This window comes from Tachysurus vachellii, chromosome 5, assembly GCF_030014155.1.
Source record: "Tachysurus vachellii isolate PV-2020 chromosome 5, HZAU_Pvac_v1, whole genome shotgun sequence".
In the NCBI taxonomy this organism is placed as follows: Eukaryota; Metazoa; Chordata; class Actinopteri; order Siluriformes; family Bagridae; genus Tachysurus; species Tachysurus vachellii.
The window spans coordinates 20,852,501-20,880,161 of NC_083464.1; the positions used below are offsets into that span (position 1 = coordinate 20,852,501).

The 27,661-nt window shown below is 37.3% G+C and overlaps 4 protein-coding genes across 7 annotated transcripts in view; 2 read left to right on the forward strand and 2 right to left on the reverse strand.

Annotated features, from left to right (window-relative positions):
* Positions 1-525, reverse strand: part of syt11b (synaptotagmin XIb) — an 11,241-nt gene extending 10,716 nt beyond the window's left edge. The window contains exon 1 of the mRNA XM_060870373.1: positions 270-525. Coding sequence (XP_060726356.1) covers positions 270-303 — 34 coding nt within the window. The 5' untranslated portion in view covers positions 304-525. The remainder of the gene's footprint in view (positions 1-269) is intronic.
* A 1,095-nt stretch (positions 526-1,620) lies between these two features.
* Positions 1,621-9,961, reverse strand: smad10b (SMAD family member 10b). Its single transcript, XM_060870374.1, has 12 exons — positions 9,808-9,961; positions 8,935-9,179; positions 7,389-7,563; positions 7,010-7,033; positions 5,817-6,011; positions 5,220-5,450; positions 4,933-5,037; positions 4,783-4,836; positions 4,498-4,681; positions 4,116-4,284; positions 3,467-3,605; positions 1,621-3,313 (listed from the first exon to the last, which is right to left on the reverse strand). Exons 2-12 carry the CDS (start codon positions 9,169-9,171, stop codon positions 3,102-3,104), a joined length of 1,725 nt encoding a protein of 574 aa, XP_060726357.1. The 5' UTR covers positions 9,172-9,179; positions 9,808-9,961; the 3' UTR covers positions 1,621-3,101.
* A 4,670-nt stretch (positions 9,962-14,631) lies between these two features.
* On the forward strand, positions 14,632-18,767 carry chtopb (chromatin target of PRMT1b). 3 transcript variants are annotated; one of them, XM_060869273.1, is made up of 6 exons: positions 14,632-14,768; positions 15,475-15,547; positions 15,688-15,838; positions 16,246-16,390; positions 17,201-17,302; positions 17,673-18,767. In XM_060869273.1, exons 2-6 carry the CDS (start codon positions 15,486-15,488, stop codon positions 17,858-17,860), a joined length of 648 nt encoding a protein of 215 aa, XP_060725256.1. In that variant the 5' UTR covers positions 14,632-14,768; positions 15,475-15,485; the 3' UTR covers positions 17,861-18,767. The 3 variants fall into 3 exon arrangements, with proteins under 3 accessions (XP_060725256.1, XP_060725258.1, XP_060725257.1); XM_060869275.1 differs by having other exon boundaries at positions 17,676-18,767; XM_060869274.1 differs by lacking the exon at positions 14,632-14,768 and adding an exon at positions 14,844-14,895.
* An 8,479-nt stretch (positions 18,768-27,246) lies between these two features.
* Positions 27,247-27,661, forward strand: part of npr1b (natriuretic peptide receptor 1b) — a 40,834-nt gene continuing 40,419 nt past the window's right edge. Inside the window, exon 1 of one of the 2 annotated variants that reach the window (XM_060870376.1) lies at positions 27,247-27,452. The gene's annotated coding sequence lies outside the window, so the exon portion shown is untranslated. The remainder of the gene's footprint in view (positions 27,453-27,661) is intronic. The other variant, XM_060870377.1, reaches the window with a different exon arrangement.

Here is a 27,661-nt window from a genome sequence, read left to right on the forward strand (position 1 = left end):
AACCCTGTGTGTGATTGTAATGTATACTGTCATGAAGGCCTGAATTTCAGCTTTTTTTTTTTCAGCTTTTACAAAAATAAAAATACTGATAATAATAACGTGATTTAATAAACGCAGTTGAATAAAGATTTATCATTCCATGACTCCTTTCTCTAACTTACATGTAGACTGCTGAATAAAACAAATCTAACAGCTATTGTATAAATACATTTAAATTTTATATGATGAATGATATTTTAGTTTTCAGACCCGGACTTGAGGCTACTCACCGTACGCTGCTCGTATTTCAGTGATCTCGGCCATTTTGAGCTCTTTGGGGCGCGTCTTTGGAGGTCCAGAGGAGGAAAAAACAAACAAGTACCAAACAACAGGACGGCAGTCGACGAGTCTTTTAACTAATTCTCGAGACCTTGAGCGTTCATAATTTGGATTTGTAAGAATTTGAATTCATGATGCGTTGTGGCTTGGCAGGGCGGAGTGTTGGTTTTTTTGGTGTCGCCGGTGATGCTGCGCAGTGCTGCGAGATGCTGCTCGGCTTTATGATGATGATGATGCTGCTGCTGCGGCTGCGCTGATCTGTGATCAAGCCCCGCCCACCTGCACCGCCATCACCACCATCACCTAACGCCTACAGCATCCTATTGAATTAAGGTTCAGCTCTGATTTAACTGGACATATAGCCTCAAATGAACACCCACATCCGTTTCCTGTGTCTTCCTACAATGGAGTAAAAACACCTACCTACTGATTTTTAGGATTCAGTTTATTACATCTTTGTAGTTTATTACGACACTCACTAGTGGGAGGAAAAAGGCTGTTTATTTCTCACCCACCTCCCAACTACCAAAACACATTCTGAATTGGTCACGTTGAGAGACAATCTTCAGAGACAAACTTTGCCAGTAAGACAGTGAAATTGAAAAATTGATTTTTTAAAATATTTCTTGTAAATTTTGTCAAGCAATACAGAGGCTAAAAAAATAGCTTTTTTTGTCAAGCAAAGAAATAAAGCTGGGAAAAATAGTCTGGGACAGCACAGCTGCTAGGTGGTCATTTTTTATTGGGGATATTAGACACAGCACTATCTACACTATACATAGATGCAGCTGGCTGTGTTGCCTTATATATATGAGATATGCTCTAGAAATGCCTTAACATCCAGCTGACAACGAAAGGTTAGTCAGTGGTACTCCAAATGTGTGGGAAAATGACCAGTTAGTAATCTATTCAGCCTGACTCAACTGTTGAAGCTACTAATTATATACCAGGTCTCTTGAGGGCTTATATGCCTCTCCACATCATGGGCACTACTGCAGCATGGCTAACTCTACGATCTGACACTGATTTCTAGCAATGTTTGATGAAAAGTTACTAGAAAAAGTACCAAGAGTAAATACCTAAGACAATAAAAGCTTTCATTCAACACAGAATTAAATGAAAAATGCAGAATAAACAGATACAGTGATAAACGTACATCATTTATTGAAATTTATGTATAATTAAAGACTAGTCTTTTTCTAAAGCTGTATTTTGTAATAGCTAATTCTGTAATTCTGTCATAGCTTAAATTATTTAAGAAAGACTGTACAATACTTTTCAAAGTACTGACTTAAAACAAAGTTTTAGGTTCAATCTATGCCTTTAATAACGTTTACAAAGATAAAGGGAAACCTGGTTAGGTTTACCTTATTATAGCATCCAGCAATATTATAAAAGATTGTAGTGTGCAAAACCAGTTAGCATACACTTTTATATGACTCATCATACCTTTGGAGTAAAGCTTGTGTGGGGTATTTGGTGCTTAGTTTATGCTTCCACTGATGACTATGGCTAATGTGCTTGCAGCCACTTAAAGAACTTCATCTATAAATGACTGTTTTTTTCTTAGTTCAGGAAACCCGTTAAAAATAATGCCATACTGACATCATTACTGCTAAGTCTTTGTAGTAGATTTTTGTATACTTAAAGATCGTTCAGACACAAACTTGGATTATATTTGAAAGAATTACAGTCATTCTATGAAGCTGGTTTCAAGTAATACCAATAACAACTACATGGCTCCTAAATGTTTAAATAACTGAAGACTGTTCATCAGGGAGCATTTCATGCTTGTGGATGACACACCTGAATGACAAAGAGAAAAGAAAATCAATGCATCTAACATTCTACTAAACTGCTTTAAACTGCCTGAAACTTCTAAAAGTCATGACTAGTTCAGCCTGTGTGTTTAAAACAAATGAAATCGGTAATAAACTAAAAAAAATATTTTTGCATAGATTTATATAACAAAGGTACTCATTGGTAATAAGGCACAAAATGTCAGAGGTGGGGTGGAACAGAAAGAAACACCTAAACATTCTAAAAGACGAAGCATGAACATGAACAGAAAGACAATATGTATTAAACATTATGAAATCCTTTGCTTTGTTTACTCTGAGTTGTCATTTTCTGTGCACTCTAAAGAAGCTGCCATTTTGGTTTTGCAGCATATAAAATGCTATACATCCATTTTGGCATTAAAACAATAAAATATTTTGCTCTAATTATTTAGGATTACTTTGGTAATTAAGGTACTTTGGTTTGGTTGAATAAAAATACTTTTCTTAAATACCGTCCCAGAGTTAAAAACGCATTGTAACAAAAGAAATAATGATTGTCCTCCCATTACCTATATTTAGCCGAGTTTGGTGTTGATCTGACAGAATAACTCAGCATTTAAAATCATATCCTGGGCCAAGAATACCATGCCTCATTAGTTTTTGTTAAATTGACCTGCATATTCAACGTTTCACCAATTCCAGGGACTCCTGTTCACCTGTGCCTTAAGAACATCTTTCTCTGGTCTGTATTTCCATGTGAGTCAACAGTCTTATGATTGGACTATACACTGGTCAGGACTAAGGTCCACTCAGTCTGCTGGCCGTGGCAATGGAAAGCTTGCATAAGTGTCTGCCTCCTTCCATGAGTCACTGTCTGTTCACGTGGGCATGCTGTGTATGTGGGAGAAGCTATGGAGCATATCGTCATCTCTCCATCTCTCCTCCATTGTTCCCTGTTGTGGATTCTTCTGAGATGCTGTGTTTGATTACGCTGTTACCATGTCAGTTGGCAGGGCTGGGCTCAGCGAGGGGCATGGTGTGTAGCACTTCGTCCAGCAGCTGCAACGCCCGGTGGAGATGCACCTCTATCCAGCATGGCGTTTGTTTAATGCTTTGGCGTGGGTAATCCGGTCCCCAACCCTTCACAAAGCTCAGACGCAAAATACACAGCCGACGCAAATCATCAACTCCTATTCCTGCTGCAGCAGAAAAACCTGAGGATAGACAAAACAATGCAGACAAATACTCCTAAAAAAATACATTACTTGATAACTACATTACACCCAAATAAAGACCCTATATCAAATGTAAGTGCATGCATTAGCCATTATGGTATGGTATATCTATAATTTGAAAAACAGACTCACTGATGGCAGGGGCAATGCCCCCTACACTGCCAGGTCCTGGAATATTTCCAGCCACCGCTGCAGCCTGTGCAGCTGCAGCTGCCTGTGCAGTTGCTGCTTGCTGTTGCATCTGCCTATGGCATTGACGAAGGTCAAATACCTAGACAGTTAAAGTATGAGGGAGACAGGGTTGGGAGGATAGAAAGAACAGGAATTACATTCCATTTGTGACTTGGTACATTTGTTGTACATTTCCAAAAGAATATTACCACACCGCACATAGATACATTCCTCACATCACTGATCCCATAACAACTAACAATGCACACAATATACATTAACATTATATCCATTGCTGTTAAAATGTCTCAATATCAGAAAGGAGAAGTCCAGTGGTATAATGATGCTTGAGAAAATAATCTAACAGCCTGCTCTAGGTTTACCTGATATACAGCTAAGAGGCAATAAACAACTACTGCAGCCATTGATTTATTAAAACACTGAAATGAATTTTAATCAGCTGTGGATCCTTTACAAGTTGGTGTATCAGAGCTTCCAACACAGGTAACAATTGCCATGGCATCACCAATAATATACAAATAATACCTGGGTTTATAGCCAGAATGACAGCATTTTAGTACATATTTGTTTGATGCATTGATGTTTTTACTTTCACATAAGCTCCTGGGTAGATTTTGTGCACAGCATCCCCTGGTGCTCTTCCTGCCTCCCTGTCCAGGTAGTAGCTCTGCACAAAGACAGCATGATCACTGAGACATCGCATCCATACATCTCCTTCCCCACGACACTCTAGCTGTACACCTTTACCAATGTGGAGCCTGAGATAGGAGAGAAACCCAGAATGTGCAGAAAAAATGTCAGTTATGATAGAAACACTTATTGGAATAGTACAAGAGTGAAGTTCAGCAAACAATAAAAGATAATTAAACCAAATCATAATGAAGTTTTGAAGGTATTTAAGACTGTTTAAGACTCCAGTCCCTTTGCATGCAGTTTTATGTAGTTACACAATGTTTTGTTTGAACTCTTACCGTGCTCGTTCACTGGCATCTGTGCGATGCACATTGCTCAGCTGCCCCAGACAGAAGCGGTCTCCTCCGGATGGATCCACATAGCCGTCTATAGTTACCAGTGGGCAATTAGCCAGGACCTTAAACATCTCCCCCACCTGGATATCCATCTCAAAGTATGAGATTGAGCACCAGAACTCTGGACCTTGAGGTAAACATGAGAGAAAAAAACATTCTGAATATAAGACATTAGAGAAATGTATAGGCTAAAATTTGAAGTATGTGTGTACGCACAGTTGAATGTACCTGGATGGTTGGAGACTGGCTGTGGGTATGAGGTTGGAGTGTGATGTTGAGACCCTGATGAGAATGGTAAATAGCAAAGATTATAAAGATCGCTTCTACATAAACATTTTAGATACCAGAAAGTATAAATGAAACAAGTGATTGACATACAGAAATGACCAGTGTGGTGGGGAGGACCCTGCTGGTGACTCCGCCCATTCTGCTGGGACCCCATTGGTGTATAGGAGGCAGTGCTTGTGCCTGTCCAAGTTGTTGCTGTGATGTTGAAGAAGACAGGTAATTTACACTAGTATTGTAAGATATGATATTCTAGAACAAGCCTGATATTATCAACAATCTTATCTGATCTTTGCCCCTATGCTAAACTTCATAAACAGACATAAACCTTATTTAGAGTTCATTTATTTCAGAATGAAGACTCTATTGCCATTACTCACTGTGGTAGGAGGTCTGTGCCTGTGTTTGTTTCGGGGTGCTGTAATCACCCTGACTACAGTGATCTGCATCACGTTGCTGGGCTGACGTCTTGCTATGTGTTGTTGTGTTTGTTGGTGTGTGTGTAGGGGTGGTGGGGGGAGAGCAGGATACCATAGCCCTGCTTTGAGCAGAGGCGATTTGTAGTAGGCCCTCTGGATGGCTACCTTGCAAGGACATTCTGGAGCTGCTCGCTACACAGAGACAGACAAAAACCATTGGCAACCTTCTTACAAATTGGCAAATATCTAAAATGAAATATTCATGATATATGGACATTACAGAACATGGAAATAATATATAAGTTTTAGAGCACCTTATTTCAATATTTAAATACCTCTTGCATAATTAAGCTATAGTGATGAGACAGGTCTTATTTATATTACTGGCGTTATACGAAATAAAAGTTCTACAACTTTATTTGTCCCTCTTTAAAAATACACTGCAGAGATCACAGTGCAAGATAAGTTGTTGAAACTTTTATTTACTATGCCCAACTGTATCTAATCTCAAATATTTGTCATGAACACAAGGTCATAGGATCGGTTAGTGGCACTTACAAGGTGGTGAGAGGGGCAGGCTGGGGTAGAGGGTTACTGAAGCAGGGACATGGCGATGGGTCTCTTGGGGCAGCTGGAGTGGGGGCAGCTGTTGGCTGTAGTGCTCTGGGCCATGATGATCCTGCTGGGATGACATTCTGGGTGGAACATCCATCTGAATACAGTCGTGTATATACTCTTCCTTTATTGGCCTTTCTGTGGTGGGCAAGAGGCAGGAGAAAGTTATGGAATCTAGTTTTAGTATGGCCTGGGGTCAAGAGGTTTGCTTGTAGTAAAACCTGCACTGTATCAGCTTAATGTGTTCAGTTCTATTGTACATGCCACATGTGTATATATAGGAAATCACACATATATTCAGCTACGCCACTGGGTAACAAACAGCTTCCAGCACTGAATATATATTTTGCCATGTTATGCATTGCATAGCTAAGCAAGCTTAAATAATAGGAAATAATTTTTTGTAAATTATTTTTTAAGTACTCTTCATATTATAGGATTATTATCCAGTGTTTAATACTTTTATATATGTAAAACAACAAAGCCAGTAAATTGAATGAATTAAGACAAAAATGTAGATCGTTTTCACCCAGCATTAACAAAGTGAAATGTATGTTGTACAAAAAGTAGCCTACAGTTGTGCCTGAAAACTGAGTGGATTAGGGAGTGTATATAAAGCATAAGGCGCTTTGCTGTGAGCAAACAGATTACTCTGCGACAGTAGTGATCGTCTATCATTTTCCAAGGAGATTGCATGTAACTGCTATAGATTCCGGAAATGCTGGAAACTCACACCGAAGCAAGGATTTTGTTGGTGGCATGCACTGATCCTAGAGCCAACTGTCCAGATAATTTATAAAAGGATTTATTTAACTTGCTTTTTGGAATATCCCGTAAGTTTACCGTGTGGATACAACCAGCTAGCTTGCTGGAAAATCTACATAGACTTTCTGTGCCTTACCTAAAAGTATAGTCGGATCAATGTTTTCCATCTACAAATATGCTCATGCAGCTCGTCCAATAGCTTACCACTAATATATTGTGCAAATGTTTTCATATTATGAGTAAAAACCTTATGAGTATGAAGCTTTTCGATAAAAAAATGAAAACTACCTCTTGCACAGATCATTTTGCACCAGTCAGATATGTGACAGTAAACAGACACAGACATCAGAAATAACATTTGGCTTTCTTACCTCCGGAATGCAAGCTTAGTCCAACTGCATAGGAAAAAAGCAGAAACAGAAACAGCAAAACAATTGCTGTAAAAAGGTCATATGGCAAAAATGTTAATATAGTAACATGTTGACTGTATTTTGTATACTGACCATTGTATTTTGCTATGAGAATCTGGTTTAATTGTTTTGGAGTGTTTATATAATTTATATCATTCTGAAATGTCTATATACTTGCTCTATACGGTTGGTATATAAATTGTAAAGAAAAAAATCCACAAATTCCATTTAAGCCTTGCAATACATCAGTTTTGCATCTGCCTTTCTTCTCTTAAGTCATATTAGAATAGTGAAGTCATATTTTCCTGTTACTATGTTTTTCAATGATGACCACACATACCTATGCCTGGAGACACCACTCGTTCATAGTGATAGGGGTTGACGCATACGTTGTCGTACTTGAGATCGAAGGCATACTGGCAGAATTTGACATGTTTCAGCTCGTTTTTGTGGAGGTCTGGCCAACGCCACAGTCGAGCATATATGACATGAGGAAAGCCTTTTCGCCCTGCTACCTGCAGAGATATATGGGATGGGGTTGTTAGAGTTATGACAAGGTTTTTGTGGAAGAAAACCAACAAGATGTTTGTGACTATAAAGCTAACAGGGAAAAGTGTATGAAAAGTAAGCGAAGAAAAGATGAGCAGATAAAGTAATGTTTTTAGCAATTACCATCACTTTCTAAACATCCAGACTCTGAATGAAAAATAAGTTAGAAAAGTATAAAGGACTATAAACCAACAAAATAAAGTAAAAAGTAAAAACAAAGCCTGATTCCTTACAGTGAACACCGAGTTCATACACAGCCTCCAGCTCTAACCCTGCATGATTCAGCCTGATTCAGCCTTTCCTACAGAATTTCCTTAGCTTGTGAAGGACAAGTTAACAGAGATAATGTCGTGTGTACTTTGTAAATATATAAAGGAAGATAATGGTAAACCAGTATCAGTCCTAAATAGTAAAGGCTATAGGAGAACAAACTGTTTTTTTCCACCCAAAGAGGTAAACTTCCAACCAGAATTAGACTTGGTATTTACTTCAAAACTCACACAAGACAAATGAACTCTTCCTAAATACACACACCAATGAAAGTTTAGAAGTGGACCAACACATCTTCAATAAACACACTGCCTAAAACATAACTTAGAAATACTGTGAACACATGCCTAAAACTTGTGTAGATTGTGTACATACTTCAAATACTGACACTTTTAGACACACACACATACTGAGACTCCGAGACAGACAGGCCTTAACTTAACCCTGCCCCTTTCCTGTGTCTCAGACAAAACAACCCTCTCTCCCTCCACCCCTCCTTCTCCCACTCTCTCTCATTCCCTCACTGTCTGCAGCTGGGGGAGGGGAAGGGAACTCTCAGTCTCTCTTCTCTAGTTGTTTCTTCATCAGCCAAGAGTACACAACAACCATATACATGTCAGGATAACAAAATGGTGAGCTGCTGACAGAAACAGACTATAATTCTGAACAGAACTGGTGTTATGTCTTGTCGGTCAAGAATTCCCACTTTAAAGTCTCTTGTCTTTTGGAGATCTTGGCATTCGTTTAGTCTACTGGCAAGAGTGAAGTTGATATGTGTGAAGTTTTTGAACTTTATGAAAGCACAATTAGGTTCACAGCAGTATCTGCTCTGTTATCAGTGACGCTGCTGATCAGACTGAGTACAGCCTAAACACAGGGAGAATGGCATATGCACAGGGTTACACCATGGTAGCGTTTCGCAATGTTTTCCACCGAACTAGCTCAAAGAGCAATCTGCACTTGTGTGAATTAGGAGCACCTAATAGTGTTTAATAAAGTCAACTCTCTACCATAAACAATAATATCTCACTCAATAATTGCCATTTCATCATTGTTAGTGCTCAGACCTGCAGTCTGCCGTCTAGTGTCCTCTGGATGGTGACACATTTGCTGGGGTGGACACCGTTTGTGGTGATGGCGGTTATAAGAGAATCCAGCTCATCCTTCTTCTCTTTAAGTTTCTTCACAAGGCTCTCGATGGCACGCTTGGCAAATCCCTCATTCTCTCCACCTTGCCGGTGGCACATCAGACTGTGAACGATGCTCAAACATGCATCACTACTACTGGGAGAGTTAACTGACATAGCTGTACCTAGTTAGGGATAGAAGAGACGGAATGAATTAAAAATCAACTCAATACTTTAAAAGGCTTTTTTTTAAAAAAAAAAACCTGCCTGTATACCCCAAACAAAGCAGAGCATATCTGTGCTAACTTTAGGTGTCCTGGCAGGTCCTCTGGATCAATGGCAGGAGATGAAGATTTATTTAAGAGCAAATAAACACTGTCATCAGGTTTAGCAGTGTGAGGTTTACTTAGTATGTCTTAGCATTAACGATATTAGTTCACATGCACAAGCCTTGTAATCAACTTAACTTCTTGCTTTTGAATTCTGAACTTTTTCCACATGCTATGGTTGCGAATAAAGGTAAGTAAGCCTCATTATAAACTCCTAGCAAATCAAGTCAGCTAATTATAATCAAACTTATTACATGCAAGCCAGTGCAATGTTCATGTCAGAAAAAAATCCGATCCAATCTACTATTCAATCGCTCATACACACACATTATATATATATATATATATATATATATATATATATATATATATATATATATATATATATATATATATATATATATATATATATATTTGCCTATATATAGCAAACGAACCAAAGACAGTTCGAGTAAACGATTAAGTGAAATAAAAGTGCGCTTACAGGATTGAGGTGTCACGTGTATAAATGTCCCTAAATATTTTTGCTGTCTCCTCCTCTGTCCCTTTGCTGAAGTTCTGCGTGTCTCTGTTTATCTGTCTCGCGCCCTCATTCGCACATCCTGCCGCTCCCAGAGAGAGAGAGAGAGAGAGAGAGAGAGAGAGAGAGAGAGAGAAGGAGCGAGGGAGAGGGGGTGAGGGAGAGAGAGAGAGAGAGAGAGAGAGAGAGAGGGAGGGAGGATGGATTATAGTGAATCCAGCCAATCATTACGCTCTTCTCAGGCAGACAGACTACACAGAATCACAATGAACAGTGACGTTGGTGTCTGTCTCGGTCAAAATTTCATTAGGATTCAGCGAACACGTGACGTAAAAACCTAATAATATGGTATACTTACAGAAAACCAGACGTTGGGTTGTGTGAGCTAGAGTGCACCGATCTGATAGCATACAGAGGAAGCCTAGTGTACATTACTAAAAACAGTTTGCAGTCAGGACCTTCATAGTCAGGACCTTCATAATCCTGACTGTGACTTTTTCTTTTCTTTTTTAATTATCTGGTTAGTAGTATTAACCAGATAACCAATCGTATTATCTTGATTTAATTGTGGGGTGTTTGTTTGTTTGTTTGTTTGTTTTATCCCCATCGGGTAGTATAGTAGACATTTTTAGCTTGAGGCACAACTACATGCAACTTCAGAATAATCTTAGATATGAATAATATTCAAATTCTTTTAAATTCAAATGCAAAAAGTCCAATGTCACGAATCTAATTCCATAATTGATAATAAGAATAATATCTATGGGAACCCTAGCAACTAGTGCATAAGTATGAAGTGAATGATTAGGCTAAAACAGTCACACACAACACTGTACATAGGATAACAAATGTAAAGAGTCACAGAATTTAAATTACATTCAGAAATGTGACTAGTGTGTATGTGACTTAATTTGTAATCAATGAGCAGAAGAAAAAAAATGTTTAAAAATTAAAAAGAAACCAGACATTTGAATAAGATTAGATTGCCTTCTCAGATTGCAAAGCACAGAGACTCCTCAAATACTAAGAATGAAAGTGTAATTTAGTAATACATACATTCTATTTTCTACATATTATGTTTCAGAGCAGAGCACTCAGGGCTCCATGCATTAGTATGTTTGGTTGGATAGGAGTAGGGCTTGCTTAGCTTCCTGCCCAGGAACCCAAAGGAGCCACCTAATTTTATTACTTTGCTTACTATAACATTTTACTGAGGTAGGGCTAGGGCTGCTTTTCCTCATGTTTGAGAGTACAGTCTGGTGGTATATCTATCTTCAGATACACCTTATATCACTAACTTTGTTTAGCATGAGAAGGCCACCAGAGATGATGTATTAGCCTGATTCTTGATAGGTTTTTCTAACCTAATGAATTTGATAGATTAGGCGATTTAAAATAAATCTAGCCAGTTGCAAGCCAGTGACTTCTGTGCCAGTCCCAAGCCCGGGTAAATAGAGAGGGTTGCATCAGAAAGGGAATCTATTGTAAAACGTGGCAAATCAAAAATGGGAATCGTCAGTGGGAATTCCATACTGGTTCGCTCAAGGTCTGGGTTAACAACGACTGCCACCAACACTGTTGACCTTCAGGGCACCGGCAGAAATTGGACTACTGTTGGTCAAGGAAGGAGAGGAGGGAGAAGGGTTTGTAGACAGAGAGAGAAGGGGAAAAGCAGGTGTATAGGTCTGAGAATAGGGACTCTTAACATTGTAACAATGACAGGAAAAGGTAGAGAGCTGGCAGACATGATGGAGAGAAGAAAGGTAGATATACTGTGTGTGCAGGAGATACTGTAGGAAGAGAAATGCAATCCTGATGGATGAGTTTGTGAGGAATGTTTTAAAGGTGAAAAGAGTGCCAGACAGGGTAATCAGTTTGAAGTTAGAAGCTGAAGGGGTGATGTTAATGTGGTCAGTGGTTATGCTCCACAAGTAGGCGGTGAGTTAAAAGAGAAGGAGAGATTCTAAAGTGAGTTAGATGAGGTGTCGTCGAGGGGAACAGAGGTGATGAGAAGGCTTGGTGTTAAGGAAAGGAACCTAGAAGGACAGATGGTTGCGGACTTTGTTTATGGAAGTGGATAGAAATGGCTGTAGTTAACACTTTTTTCAGAACAGAGAGGAGTTACATGTAAGAGTGGAGGTAGGAGTATGCAGGTAGACTACATTCTATTTAAATGAGGCAGAGAGAGATTAGTGACTGCAAAGTGGTGGAAGGAGAGAGTGTAGCCAGACAGCATCGGATAGTGATGTGTAAGATGTCTCTGGTTGTCAGGAGGAAGAGGAGAGGAAAGATAGAAAAGTGGTGGAAGTTGAAAAAGGAAGAATGTTGTGAGGAATTCAGACAGTAGCTGAGAACGGCTGTGGGTGGTCAGGAAGAGCTTCTGGGAAAGACTGGGAAACTACAGCAGAAGGGATCAGGTCGGAGGGTGCTAGGTGTGTCTTGAGGAAGAAAAGAAGATAAGGAAACATGGTGGTGGAACGAGGAAGTACAGGACAGCATTCAGAGGAAGAGGCTAGCTAAAAAGAAATGGGATGTAGAAAGGACAGAAGAAAATAGACCGAATTACAAGGGCAGAGTAAAGAGGGACATGGCAAAGGCCAAACAGATAGCATACGATGAGCTGTATGCCAGGTTAGACACAAGGGAAGGTGAGAAGGACTTGTTAAGATTAGCCAGACAAAGAGATAGAGAAGGGAAGGATGTGCAACAGATAAGCGTGATTAAAGATAGAGATGGAAAGGTGCTAAAAGACGAGAAGAGTGTGCAGAGAAGATGGAATGAGTATTTTGAGAAGCTGATGAATGAGGAAATGAGAGGGAAAGACGGGAGGAAGAAGTGACTATTGTAGAGCAGGAAATAGCAAAGATTAGAAAGGATTAGTTGAGGAAGGCTCTGAGGCAAATCAAAAGTGGAAAGGCTGTTGGTCCAGATGACATACTTGTGTAGGTGTGGAAGTGTCTAGGAAACACAGCAGTGGAGTTTCTATCTGTCTTGTTTAACAGGATTTTACAGAGTGAGAAGAAGCCTGAGGAATGGATTAAAAGTGTTTTGTGTCTTCATCCTCAGAAAGAGCACTACTGATGCAATTTTTTCTCTGAGAATGTTAATGGAGAAGTACAGAGATAGTCAGAAGGTGCTGCACTGCATCTTTGTGGATTTAGAGAAAGCATATGACGGGGTGCTGAGAGAGGAGCTATGGTACTGTATGAGGATGTCAGGAGTGGCAGAGAAGTATGTCAGAGTAGTTCAGGAAATGTATGAGAGGAGTATGAGACAGAGGAGTTGATGGTGGAGGTAAGGCTACATCAAGGATCAGCTTTGAGTTCCTTCTTGTATGCTATGGTGATGGACAGGTTGACAGATGAAGTTAGACAGGAATCTCCGTGGACAATGATGTTTGCGGATGACATTGTGATCTTGTAGTGAGAGTAGAGAGCAGGTGGGGGAACACCTGGAAAGGGGAGGTCTGCTCTGGAAAGAAGAGGAATCAAAGTTTTGTCATAGTAAGACAGAATACATGAGTATGAACCAGAGAGAAGGAACTAGAACAGTGTGGTTACAAGGGGCTGAAGTCAAGAAGGTGCATGAGTTTAAGTATTTGGGTTCAACTTCTCATGCGAAGGGGCATGTGGAAAAGAGGTGCAGAGGCGAATGCAAGCGGGCTGGAGTGGGTGGAGAAAAGTGTCAAAAGTGTCAGCAAGAATCAAAGGAAAGGTGTACAAGACAGTAGTGAGACCAGCTCTGCTTTATGGGTTAGAGACTTTAGCAGTGAGGAAAACGCATGAGGCAGTGATGGAGCTAGCAGGGATGAGGATGTTGAGGTTCTCTTTAGGAGTGACGAAGATTAACAGGATTAGGAATAAGCACATCAGAGGGACAGCTCATTTACATGTAATTATGTAACAGTATGACTGAATTTCAGTAATACTAAAGTATAAATACCCCCAAATTGTATAAATCCTCAAGTATTTTGTATTCCTGATGCAAATTGTTATGCTAATATCCAGACAAACACAGGACTTTTTTTTTTGGACCAATTCATAAGGTTGAGAAAAAGTTCTGTTGTTGAAAGTAATGTTAGCAATATTCATGAAACATTCTGAAACCATTCACAAGGATCTCTTATGGTTAAATAATTCATTCACTAACAAATTATCTATCTATCTATCTATCTATCTATCTATCTATCTATCTATCTATCTATCTATCTATCTATCTAGAGATAGATTAGGCAAACTGGATCAAAATTTAGTCTGCTCTCAATGGGCTAATGGGTATTTGTGCCTCAGTATGACACTGCCAATGGCCAATGGCCAACAGCCCATGTACAGCAAAAAACATGCCCTTTATGGACAACCCACATGAGTGGAAAAATGTTTCAGGCCTTGCCGGGCATTTGTGCAATTGGTTTGACATCACAAATGTTCTATAAAAACAACTTGAGACACATAACAAAATATAATAAATGAAATAAAATATATTTTTTGAAATAACTATATAAGATATAGTTTATATAGTAAATAACTAATACATAGCTTTGGCTTTTCTGACTCTTTTTGCAGAATTTTCCTTATCGCAGATATATTGTTGAATTAAATACAGTCTTACAGTTTTAATGTTATGCTGTGATTTCACTAGAGCTAAGCAGAAGTACTAAACCTATAACTGTGACATCATGATATTTTCTTGCCAAGGATAATATAACACTCCAAGAGTATACATGTAGGCCAGCTGAGTGAAGTTTATAATCATGAGACACAGAAGAAACACTAGAGGGCGACATGGAGTTGGACTGAACTGAACTAACCATAAGGATATAGTCAAAATATAGAGCATCCTGATGCTAATATACTTCACCCCCCTACCTAGTAGGAGTGTTGTATGCAGCTGGGGATCACAAAGCACACGACACACCTGCGAAGTTTGTGAGTTAAGTGAAAAAACAAATTAAAAAGTGTACAGAGAGGTTTTCTGCGTGTTATTTTTAAATTTTAAAGCGGGAAGTTTGCTGGGAATTGATGAAAATTGTCGGCTAGAGACCCAGAGAACCAGGTGACATTAATCTCCTGCACTAGCTTGTTCTGTCCTTGGTAACATCTCAGAGCCATTTACTAAAATTATCAACGTTTCTGCAGCTAGATTTGGTTACAGCATGAAGTCAGCTAGTTGAACTGACTCTGGACAGAATTGTATAGTTTTTGGTGAAATTAAGGTGAATTTTTTTTTTTTCCCCGAAAATCAAACAGAAGAATAAACAGAAGAATAAACAAGGGGAATGTAACTAACATGGCGCTTGACATTGTTAGCAGTTATGTTTATTTTCAAACCCAATATTGATCACTTGCTTGCTAATTATGAGCATTTGTCCCTTACACCTTTTACCTGTTGTGTTATCAGTCATGAGTGTGTTAAAGTGTGTTTAATATTGTGGGATTAAAACTTGCTTTTTTTCTTTTCTTTCTGTCTATTGATCGATAAACATGTAATGGCTGTCATGCTGTCTGGCGTTTTATTAGTTTGCTTGTAGGGCAATATACAGTAGAGACCGCGGTTAATCTGTCCAGATTATCAATTTATACAGTTTCATTAGAGTTTATAATATATGCATAACATTTTTTTTCCCTTTAACAGAGCTGTTAAAGATGAATTCAACATGCACACAGATCTTGCTGAAAAGCACCTCATCCATGTCACTAGATGAGCGGTGAGAATAGTAATAAATGTTTGCTGAGGCAAAACGTGTGGAACAATTTTTTGGCAAATTAAAAGGAGGTAAAAGCTAAAACAGGTGTCTTAAGGGTTGTTTAATCGTAATCTCTTTATTTCTGTCTTGATCTCCTGTAGCTTCACCATGATGATGCATAGTCAGAAGGTGCAATTGGCTGACGTCAGGGACACTATGCCCCAGAAGATGACCGCTTCAGTGGAGAATCGGCGCCTGGCTCAGCAAATGGCCAATCGTCCTTCAGTTCTGGCTGCTCTTCAGAACAAATTGGTGAATTAGTGAAGAAGTAAAACTACTGGTGTGGTTAATGAAATAATGAAGAGTGATAGCACTCAGCCTCACAGCTTGGGGTCTTGTGTTTTGGTTTTGAGCTTGCAATACTGTCTGTCTGATGTTTCTTTTAATGTTCTCCCTGTGCTAGCTTGAGATCTCTCAAAATCCAGAAGCAATTCAGAAAGCATTGGGATGGATGGGTGAAACTCCGAAAAAAGTGGTTTTTAAATAGTCTTACATATTGTAGACAATATTTAGACACAGTTTGAGTTTGTTTCATTCACCGAAACATTAAAGGGTATTCCAGGATATAATGACAGCATCAGATTCTGTTCCCTTTACTGCTGATTCATTCATATGCTCCTGCTCATCTAATAATGCAACCTTTAATCCTTCACCTCTAGAGTGTGAAGCAACATCATTGTAAGGGCAGCGTCAAGGCAAGGCTCGGGAGGCCTATGATGAGGGGAGGCTTGCATGAGACGTCCAGGTCTTGGGGAAGACCAAGAGGAAGAGGTGTACTGCTGAGGGGAGCTTTGTCACACAGATGTGAGTGGCAATAAATGCTTACTCCTTCACATTTATTTTTGAACACAACTATTGTTTTAAATGTCTTTTCCCTAATGCCTTCAATGTTTATTGAAATCATGTTGGTGTGTCTGAGTTTAAGCTATAGCAGGAGAATGTTCTCTCAAATAAGCGCCAGTGTTGTGATTTGGTTGTAAGCATGAGCCAAACACAACTTACATACAGCAGTTTACCACAGAAGCAAATAATCCAATTGTTTAGGGTACTTTAAATGGTGTTTTTAATCTAGACCATTTCTTGAACAAGAAGTATCTTGTTCTGCAGGAAAAAAAACCCCTGTAAACTGGAGGCCAATCTGGACATTTCATTAGCCAGCTGCACAGCATAGCATCTAAAAGCAATAAAATTATAACGTTTGGTAGATAAATGCCATAAATTCTATTCCTTAAACACTGCATCATTTTCTTACAGCTTAAAATTCGCTGGTTCACCGTCAGTGTCAAAAGTATTTTACTATACTTAGCACTTTTTGTAACAGTGATTCAAAGGTGATTGAACTGGTACGAATCAGCATTTATCCACCATACAGGGCATGGATTATTAAACGTATGAATAGTATCACACAAAGTGGCAAATGACTTTGTGTGACTAATGAAATAATGTATGTTAAAAACTGAGAATCTCTTCATTATTTTGACCTTACATTTTGTTATTTATGGGCCATTGTTTTTATAGAGTTAGACAATGCCTTAAAAACCTTAAGCTTTTAATTATACTGTATAAAGGTCTTTGGCTGCTTTTGTGCATCCTTGTTCCTGTATAAATTTCTAGTTACAAATGGGAGCCTGATACAACAACAGCATGGATCTTATATAAACAGAGGAGGACTGACCCAAAGTAGAGGATTAAGAGGAGCTCTCAGAGGCAAAAGAGGTAAAAGATCTAATAACGTTACAAAATGCTAGAATTATACACTGAATGCACTATTCATTCAGGTGGATTTTGGCTTCAAGTTCACTTTTTAATTCAAATGCTATACAAGTTTTATTTCCGTGGTAGTCAGGTTCTGTATATTTCATTTGAGTTTTGTATTCACCAGCTTTCAGTGACCTTAAAAAAAAAACTTGTGTAGTAAAAAAAAAAAAAAAAAAAGGGATTTCTGGTTTAGTGAACACCATAGAGAACTTTGCCAGTCATTGCTCAGCATTCAGAATTTGTCTAGATTATATCTTACAGGTAATTTTAAACAAAATTATCAGCAGGATGTTTTGCTTTTGTATACAGTTTACTTATTGTTTCTCAGCAGGTAGAGCCATGCTATTTGTAGGCCGTGGCTCAGCTGGAAGAAGTGCTAGACCAGACTGTCGTACTCTTCCCACTCGAGAGGAGCTGGATGCACAGCTGGATGAATACATGTCCATGACCAAGAGTCAACTGGATGCTCAGCTGGATGCATACATGGCAGAAGTTGACCCTGAAGACCTACTTTAATGAAGCCCTTTAATGATTTTGTAGGTTATTTTTGCAGTTTCTATACGGTTTGATATTGTCATGGTGACATTGTTTGAGGAAACTACAGTGCATTTTTCCTAATTTCTACATTTAAAGAAACTTGTTATTGCAGCATGCTTTGTACCATGAAAAAAAAGAATGGAAAACTGTTACTGAAGTGTTGTTGAAGCTTGTACATGAGTCCTGTAGAAAGTTCATATACCAATTATTTTACTATTGATTTTTGGTTCTTACATCTATTCATACAGAAATTGAAAGAATTTGGGTCAGTTTAGGCCACTCTAGTTAAATTTTTTTTTGGTTGTAGTCTTGATAAAAGTTTTGGACAATTAAAACAATATTCTCTATTATAATATCTCAATATTCTCTATTCATAGCAGATAGAGAAGATGAAAGGCAGTACAAGTGTTCTATATACACACAATCTGACATGTTAAGGATGACCCACCTAAGTAACTGATCTGTTTGGGGCCAAATGATGGAGTCTATCTGGTGCTGTGAAAATCTTTATTAAAAAAAAATAATTGTGTATACCTGATAACTCTGTAATATGTTGCTGCTTCATATATTGCTTAAATATCCTCAAATATATTCTGAGGCACTGTGTATCCTGCATCTACAGCATTAGAACCAAGCACTTTGTCTATGGTGACCAGCATCTATTGGGATCATTTGAGTTAGCTTGTTTTCCTTTGCTTTGTTTATTTTGTAATTATTATTTTTTTTTATTGTACTGCAGCACATCCACAAAACAACCAGGTTCTGCCTCGAAGTTGTTTACTTGAGAGTTGGTTTGTTTATCACATTTGAAATGTAATTCAATCTCATTATATCACTTGGTTCATGCTAAACATAATGCTTATGTTTCAAGTTGACTATCAGTCAGAAGATTGAGGCAATGTGACATGTGCTGTAAAGATCTGTGTCTGTTCATATTTGTTAAACTGTTTCTAGTTAGTGTGCAATATAACCATACACCATTGTGTACATTATTGCCACTATAGCCATATCTTTCAATTATTTAATAAATGTTTATTCACTAAATAATACCAGACTGTTTTTGTACACCTGGAGTACACAACTGGAAAAGGTCAGTTACATCTAGTAAAACCACAAATATTGAAACGTTTGTGAGGTTGAAATAAATTGGTCATCTGCACTAAAACTGCATCAAATGTAAAATTGTTTGGCAGTTTCTGTACATGTATTTGTATTTAACACAACCCTGTTTCTCCTATGAACACATTTGTGCCTCCACAGAAGATTCTTAAGCTACACTTATTCTGTTTTTTTTATTTCTCACACCTGACAAGTACATGTAGTTAGGTGAGGAAACCTGACCCAATAGTGTGATATGACCTGGGATTTCTGCAAAAGAACAAATTGATGTAGGATTTTAGCATTTTGTTACATGACTCAGTGTATTTGACTTTAGTGTAGCAAGCTGAAGCATGAGTTCTGCAAAGTCAATTGTGCAGTGTACTCTACATAATTGCCCCTATAATCATCTATGAGTGTGAAGTACAGCAGCAAACCGGAAGAGTAATTGAGCTTGTCACATTATAGAAGATGATCTGCTCACAGAGTGCTCAAATGCAATTTGAGATGGAAGGCCTTCATTATGGCCCAGCCTGATAATCACTGACTGGACCCTGCTGAGTGGAGTGGGTCAGTGTCATTCCACTCTGATTGTTGTGGTAAGATAAAAAGAATGATCTGTTATGTTTTGTGAGGTAAAAAAAAAATTGTGTTGAGATGATATAATGGTAGTGAATTAGGTCTGGCCCAGTTGTACAGTTGCAACACAGAATGCTTTTATTTTAATATTTTATATACAAGATTGACAGTTTTGAAGAACAACAACGAAATGAATGAATGAAAACAATACTACTACTACTACTACTGCTACTACTAATAATAATACTATAATCAGGTCTCACATGTATACTGAGCAGCAAGTCTGCTATGAAAAGCTTTTTTACTTTGAAGGGAGCTGTTTTAAAGAGAAGTAAAACTGAGAGATCCCACTGCTAGATTAATTCACATTCTGAAGGATTTCCTACTATTTCTTCAGGGTTTCTAATTGACGCAAATCTTGTCCATTTTCAAGAAAGTTAATCTGTTTAAAAGGGTTTTTGCTGATGTTTTGGAAGTAAATGTATTTTAGCAACCCTACTACCCTTTAAGAACAGATTTTTCACCTGTTCTGAAATATTAGTGTCATGATAAAGAACAAAGCAGGCTTTATTAAACAGCTACATTATATTTAAAATGAAACATTAATTCTGCCTTTTGTAATTCCAAAGAATGTATATAATACATAAACATAATTGTAATAGGCATTGCATTTTCTGTAACTGTTGCCTCTCAAATACAATAGAGTAAAAATCTATACAGAACTTTATGACAGTATCCAATTATTCACAGACTTTATATTATGTACACTTGTAAACTTTCCTGGCTTTTGTGTGTTTGTGTGTTTGTGTGTGTGTGTGTGTGTGTGTGTGTGTGTGTGTGTGTGTGTGTGTGTGTGTGTGTGTGTGTAAGAAATGAGAGCATGCTGGATATAAAAATAAAACAGAGTAATACAGAGTTATGCCACTAGGGGGCATAAAACGGCAATTGCTACAATAACATTATCTGTGGGGATAAGCCACATTTTTATATAGTGTTTCCAAAATAATTCTGAGAAATTCTTGAAAATCAAATGACACGTATAATATTACATAGATAAATGACCTACTTTAAACTATGAGATTCTTGATTCATCAACATCATCTAAACAGTTGTTTCCATATTATTTCATTTCTTCTGTTCCTTTTGTATTGTAGATAACCGGTTGATGTTTAGTTGTTATTCCTGTTCAGTTCTTCACATTTTTTAACAGCAATAAGGTGAAATGTTCCACAACATTGTTTAAAACAACAACAACAAAAAACATTGTTGAAATGACGTTGTAATTAGTATGCCACATTGCTGTGGTAAAAAACCTCAGTATGTGAACTTTGTGATTGTTTTCATCTAACTGCTCTATAACAGCATACCCCATAATCGTGTTACAGTGCAGTCCAAAAGTCTGAGAGTACTACGATAAACAAGTCTATTTATTTTTAATTTAATACATATTTCATTTAATACTTACATATTTCATTTTCATTTTCATTAGAATCATAAATTGGATTGCAACTTTGTTAGAAATATTTACATTAATTTCTAAGTTTCTAAGTATAGTAGGCATATCACCACAATAACAGTGCACACCCAAGCTGATAAGGACTCCACAAGTTTGTGCAGAACCTTATGATCCATTTTAGATCAAATCCATTGCTGTGAACACATATATCAGATATCAGGCATAAGGAAAATTGGCCAAATTCTTTACTCAACATCACACCATGTTTGGTGATTTTCAGTTGATTTGTTTTTGAGTAAAATCAGATCATGTTATATCTCTACCTTAGTGAATAAGGTGGTACTAAAAGCAGTATTATGGTTGGACTGCAAACCAGTGAATGACTCATACTCCAATGTTAATGTGTGCTTACATCAGTCTTAGGCTTTCACCTTTCAAAAATGATATAAAACACACTATATGATACAGCCTGAACTAATTGCGTTAAACAGTTTACTGGACAAAGCTTGCGGCACAGATGGTGTTGTCACTTCTCTTGATTAGAACATTTACTGTACACATGCACCTTCATGCAGCAGCATGTACATAAAATCATGCAGATCAAGTATCAGTTACTGTTCAAATTAAAAATCATAAAGAAGAAGAAATGTTTAGGTTGCTATTGTGCCAAACTGTAGTACTCAAAATCAATTATTCAAAACAAATGCAATAGTTTAATTGTTATGTATGTGAAATTGTACAGTAATATTGGATTTAAATGACTAGAAACTTTATGTATGTGATATTTGATGTATGACTTGATATTGTGTTGTACAAAAATCAATATAGTACATTTCTTGATTCACAATAAATAAATTCTTTTTTCTTATTTAGGCCTGGATATGAATTTTCCATGTGATGTTGTACAGTATAAGGGTTCTTAGAAGATGAGGATTACTTAAAACACTAAATCACACTCTGTTAACCATGATTTCGGCAAGAAAAATAAAACAGTTCCTGGCATATGGGCGGACAATTAAAGGTGTTTGGGGGAAGCAGAATAGTCAGTCAGAATGAGAAGGTTAATGGTTGTTTCCCTTTTCAGTGCTAAAATACAGCCAGTACCAGTAAGAGCAAATGTGATTATCAGCACCATTCTGGAAGGTGAAATAAGGTTATGGACAGCTGAATAATTATTGATTTCTTTATTTTCCTTCTACTGTGCTAGCATAGCTGCCAAAATATTCTGTGCATCTAGTCACGTTATAATTAAATTATTAAACTGTTAGTTTAATTTTATGCTTTAAGTATAATTTTAAACTATTAGTATATTTTATGATGCTATTTCAGAATGGGGAGGAAGCCCTGAAGCATCGGGAGACTGTGTATGTAGACTCTATGCAGGGTGTGGAAAAATACATAAGCTGTAGGTGCTGACTTTTGATTTTTGTAATTTATGTAGCCTCACCATAACAATAATCTCAGGTAATTACAGAGTGTGATATGCTTTTTTTTAGATCTTCTTTTGTTGGACTGATATTTTTCAGTTTCCCTGACACGTGCAAAGCAAATCATCAGCAGCGATTGAGAAGGTGCATGTGAAATCTTGGGTGTAATGAACTTGAAGTAGATTACAAACTGAATAAGCTAACCTGGAGTCCTCAGTTTCACTCTGTATATAAACTGAGAGCTATTCATATGCATATTCATCCATTCATACTTGTGATATTTGTGTTTTATGTGCACCCTGTCTACTCTGCTCTTGTGTGGTGCTCTTGTTGAGTCCTTTCTGTTGCTCTTTTGGCTGTTATAACACCATATTCCATGTACTATTAATAAAGTACTCTCTACTCTATTCTACTCTACTATACTTTGCTATACTCTACTTAGAGTAGCCACTAATTTGTTTTTTAATGTTTTTATTTTTATTTATTTTGTATTTATTTGGTGGAAATATGGCATGAACCTAGCAGGACATTGCAAAACTGAAACATTAACACTGCATAATATGTTTGAAAAAATAAAAAAGGCAAGGCAAGTTTAATTGTATAGCACATTTCATACACAGAGGTCATTCAAAGTTCTTTACATAGAAATTAGAAAACAGTTTATAAGAGAGAAAAAATATATGTAAAGATAAGAGACACATGATAAAATCATAATAAAAACAAAGGACAATTAAAGAAAATAAATGTGATTTTAATAAAAACAGTTTAAAATATGTTAAAAAGAATAAAACAGGAGTAAAAGTGTTTTGGATAAAAAGTGCAGTCAGTGTCAAGCAGCACAGTGCTCATTCAGTAAATACAGAGTTAAACAGATGTGTTTTTAATCTTGATTTAAAAGTGTCTACTGTTGAAGCACATCTGAAAGACAAATGCAGGTGCCTATCTTCCATCAAGTATGCGTGTTTCTCCCACTTTTTATTTTTTAAATAAGGCATTGAACAAACCTAATAGTTACACTGTGAAGTATTATGCACTGTCAAGGATAAGTTTTCACTATATCTTTACTTTGATTATCGTTATGAAACAACGTAACTCTGGCTACAGTATGTCAATCGCGTAATTCTGGTTATTTCAATGATTGTATAGCGCTTTCAGAGCTATATTTAAAAAAAAGAGCCAGCTCATTCATGAGAGAAAACTCATTGTAAGCCCTAGTAATAAAGGGAAAAGCTAGAGCAGGATGTACAAACACTGAATATTGAAAATAAAATGATAAGTGTGTAACTGTTTGGTTGTGCCACAAGATAAAAGGTTATATTAGCCATTTTCTACTGATGAACAGAAAGTTATACTTTTCACAGGATTTTAATATTTAAATGTTTATTAGTTATACAACAGTATCCACAACTGATTAAAAAAAATTTCTGGACTGACAGATAGTGAAAACAGATCGCAAAAAACACTGCAAGGGTCATCTAACATTTTCCTTATTTCTCTCCAACAGCAAAACAGGAAACTTTCTGGAATTGACCACAGAAAGAGAGATATTATTGGCCAAATTGTGGCCTTTCATCACAATTTACTTAAGCTTGTGGAGGTAATTTTGAAAATAAAAATGATCTTTGTTTAAGAAGCTGTTAACCATTCATTTGAATCATTCATATTAAATAAATAATAGCATTAAAATAATTGTATTGACACCATACACTTGATTATTTAGACAAATAGTCAGTTGCGACAAGTCTTGAGGCCACAGAACCATGATCACTGGAGGGGGCATATTGGGCCCAATATCCGACATAAAATCATCTAGTATTTAGCCAGCCTTAGCCGCAAAGGTCTGGCTGCAGGTTTTCATTCTTGTCAAATAGAAGTCACACTTGATTGGAGACAAAACAAAGTGATTAAACAAGTGGAATCAGCTGGGTTGGTTTGATGGAAAACCCCTTTACTGATAGTTTTAAGCCCTGCTATAAACACTTTGTGTGCAGCAGGATTGCAAACTGGATAGGATGCCAATCCAACACAAGGCATCATGTGCAGACACACAATCATAGAGTTATTTGCACCTAAGGGCAATTTAGAGTCAGAATTCACTGACATGATTTTGGGTGGCTGGAGGAAACCAGAGAACTCAAAGATAGCCAGCAGCCACTATTCCATTGTGCCACCCATACAATGCACTTATACACTTTCAACCAGTTCATGGAATATTGAAAAATGCAATATAGATGATAAAGGTTAGTAATGAAGTCTTAAAAGACACATTATTGTGATAAAAGTCTGTCTGGCACCATAATCAAGGTTATTTTACAAGAACAACAATATTCACTACATGACTCTCAGTTGGTTTCAAATTGTTTTTAAAGATTTCCAAATGTCAGATTTTGCTGTTAGCTCCTTGAATCAAAAGTTGAATCTTTTTGTACCAGCCATCATTTTAGTCTAAACTAAAAACCCAAAAACTGAATTCTGAAATAAATCTTGAATGCTACTGAAGATATCATTTTAATTACAAAGATTAATTAGCAAGTTGTTCAGGGTATAATTTTCTTTTTTAATAGTTTTCTTTGTCTGAGACCTCAAACACAAATATACACAGTTATATATTATAGATAAAAAAAACTAAACACTTGATCTTGCATTTAAGAATCATTTCTGTTTAATATATCAAATCAAATAGTTTGTATCAAATAATTAATGTGTATGCTCATGCTTACATAAGCCTGATTTGGAAAAATGCTCTATGGTAGTAACAAACTCGCCTCCCTTCGACCTTCAGAGAAGTCTCTAGAGAGAGAATGCTCCCCATTAAGGAGGATTTTCCTGTTGGAGAACATAGCTAAACAGCATTAATTTTATATAATTTTATTCACAAAAAATGCTGTTTATAAATGGTTAAACAGGAATGCCAATGTTTGGCAAGTAACTTTGTCTTTTAAGACTTCACTTTGTTCAACTGAAATCATTGTGAATTTCTTGAACAAGGACATTGGCTGCTGAGTGACTAAAGTAAGGATAGAGAGGAAGATAAGGCAAATTGAAAGAGTAGGGGAGGGGTGGGCACTATTGTGTTGCATCCTGTTTTGGTAACCCTATCCATCAGTCTGTGCTACTCTCTCTGAATGGTCGACAGAACGGATTCAGTGCACATTATGAACAACCTACTTTTGATTTTTGGGCGCTTTTGATTTTTGATAATCTTGATTTCTATTTTTTTTCCCTTACTATGGCTATGGTTGGAATAAAATGTGAAAGATTTTGTATATAGTACAATATATAATATAATATATAGTACATATATAATCATAGTATAAATTTCTGTTTTATTTTACCCCTTATATAGCAAAAAAAGATATAGCTATACATGGACATTGCAAAAAAAGGTACTAGATAATACAATGGTAAGTCAAATAAGTTTTTTTTAATTAAAGAGAGAGAGATTAAAAAGCACAGTTATGGGAGCTATTGAGTATCACGTACCAGTTTTACTTTGCACCTACAAATTTATTGCACTATAATTGATATAGGAGAGGAAAGGATAAGCTTATTTGTGCCCAAAGATCATGTAACAGCATGAGTACACCAAATACATAAAACACTCTCTATCAAAGATCGTAACTATGCTTTGGGGAAACTGAGCCTTGTTCAGCTACAGTAAATGAGAATGTTTACCAAGAGTTGTTTGTGTGCCTTATGTGAAAGATATGAGCTCAGGCCAAAGCCAGTTTAAAATCCAAAGAGATTTAGAGCAGGCATCTGACACTGGGTCTATAGCATCCTTCCATTATAACTGCTCCCATGGTTTTATGGTTCAGTAGTTATTACTTTATTGATTTGTAAATGCCATGCATAGCGGCTAGCAGGGGAAGAAGAGGGAAGGATGTTCATGGGAAGAATCGAACCTTCCAGGTGAATGAACAACAATATTTAGCATTTTACAGGCAGAAAGCTTGATTAAAGTGTTTACATTTGTAATGTCTCTTAAAGGCTTACACACACAGTACACAACACAGGCCTGCACAATTCATACTAACACACAGAGGAGTAAAGAAAACATAATCAGGGTGGGAAATTTTAAAAATCGCAATGAGAATTCTTTTTTACCCTGCAGTGTTTAGCCGATGTGAATGATACAGAGCAGAACCATAGAAAATACTCATTTATCATTCTCTTTCACAACCTCTCTCCCTTTTCCTCTCCCTCCCTCTTGTGGAAAGAGAGAGGACATTAGAAAGAAAGATATGTGAACTTATGTGAACACAAACACATTCTCACAGTCTTACAGTATTACTCAGGCGTCTACTGCTCAGTCTGCTCAGGCTGCTGTTCAGTCAAGATCCTCCAGCTTGTTGCAGAACCAACACTATATTGCCTTATTGAAGATTCTGCCTGTCAGTTCTTTACTGCAGGTGATAAAGAGTTTTCAGTGCCGTTACTTCAATTCAGGAGCTGCAGGAATGCTGACAGCATAAGAGAGTATTTAACCCAGAACGTCCAGGGTCATAATTTAGAAGCATATCCTTACACTTTTTGGAGGTGTTTGTAATTGTGCAAACCACCAGAGTGCTTTGTTAACAATGAAATGCTCCATTTTTTGTTTTCACTCTAGTCTACATGAATGCTACAGGTAAACTCACTATGGATGATTTGCTTGATTCTTTGCCCTCTTATATGTCTAATGATTTTCCTTACAACTGAAATATGAAGCCACTCCCCCACTGTGATTCACTGATTCATCTGATCCCCCCCCCTTGCTCTCTCTCACTCTTACTCACTCTCTCTTCTACCAGCTACAGTATAGTCACAGCAGCAGTGGAGAGTCATAGCCACACCAGCTACTGCACAGAGCACAGCCTGAGATGGAGATAACCTGCTTTATTTTGGGTAATGTAAACTGAAGAAATTAACCCTGGACAGGACCCACACAGCGGTAGAGCAAACTGAAAGTTAGTAAGACGCTGTAATGTGCTGCCTACATTCTCATCAAAGCTGCCCATGTGGGTAAGTGGTGAGTACACTGTAATTCGATTGAACTGGCTGATGGATAAATGGCTAAGATAATGGAAAATGTAGGGATGTGCTTTAGGACATTCTTCAACACCATTACCTCAGAATATTTCCAAGTATTTTTATTTAATGATGCGTATATATGTTTGGTTTGATTGGTGATCGCTTATTCCTTTGGCATGATTTCTTGGCATTGGTATGTTGTTTTTG

Excerpts from the sequence above, each read along its gene's own strand:
- smad10b (XM_060870374.1), bottom strand. The coding sequence starts at position 9,171 with ATGTCAGTTAACTCTCCCAGTAGTAGTGATGCATGTTTGAGCATCGTT. Across the intron at positions 7,034-7,388 it reads AGTGGTGTCTCCAGGCATAG|TTGGACTAAGCTTGCATTCC; the intron begins GTATGTGTGGTC and ends TTTCCTATGCAG. Across the intron at positions 4,682-4,782 it reads GCCAGTCTCCAACCATCCAG|GTCCAGAGTTCTGGTGCTCA; the intron begins GTACATTCAACT and ends GTTTACCTCAAG.
- chtopb (XM_060869273.1), top strand. The coding sequence starts at position 15,486 with ATGAATTCAACATGCACACAGATCTTGCTGAAAAGCACCTCATCCATG. Across the intron at positions 15,548-15,687 it reads TCCATGTCACTAGATGAGCG|CTTCACCATGATGATGCATA; the intron begins GTGAGAATAGTA and ends GATCTCCTGTAG. Across the intron at positions 15,839-16,245 it reads CTGCTCTTCAGAACAAATTG|AGTGTGAAGCAACATCATTG; the intron begins GTGAATTAGTGA and ends CTTCACCTCTAG.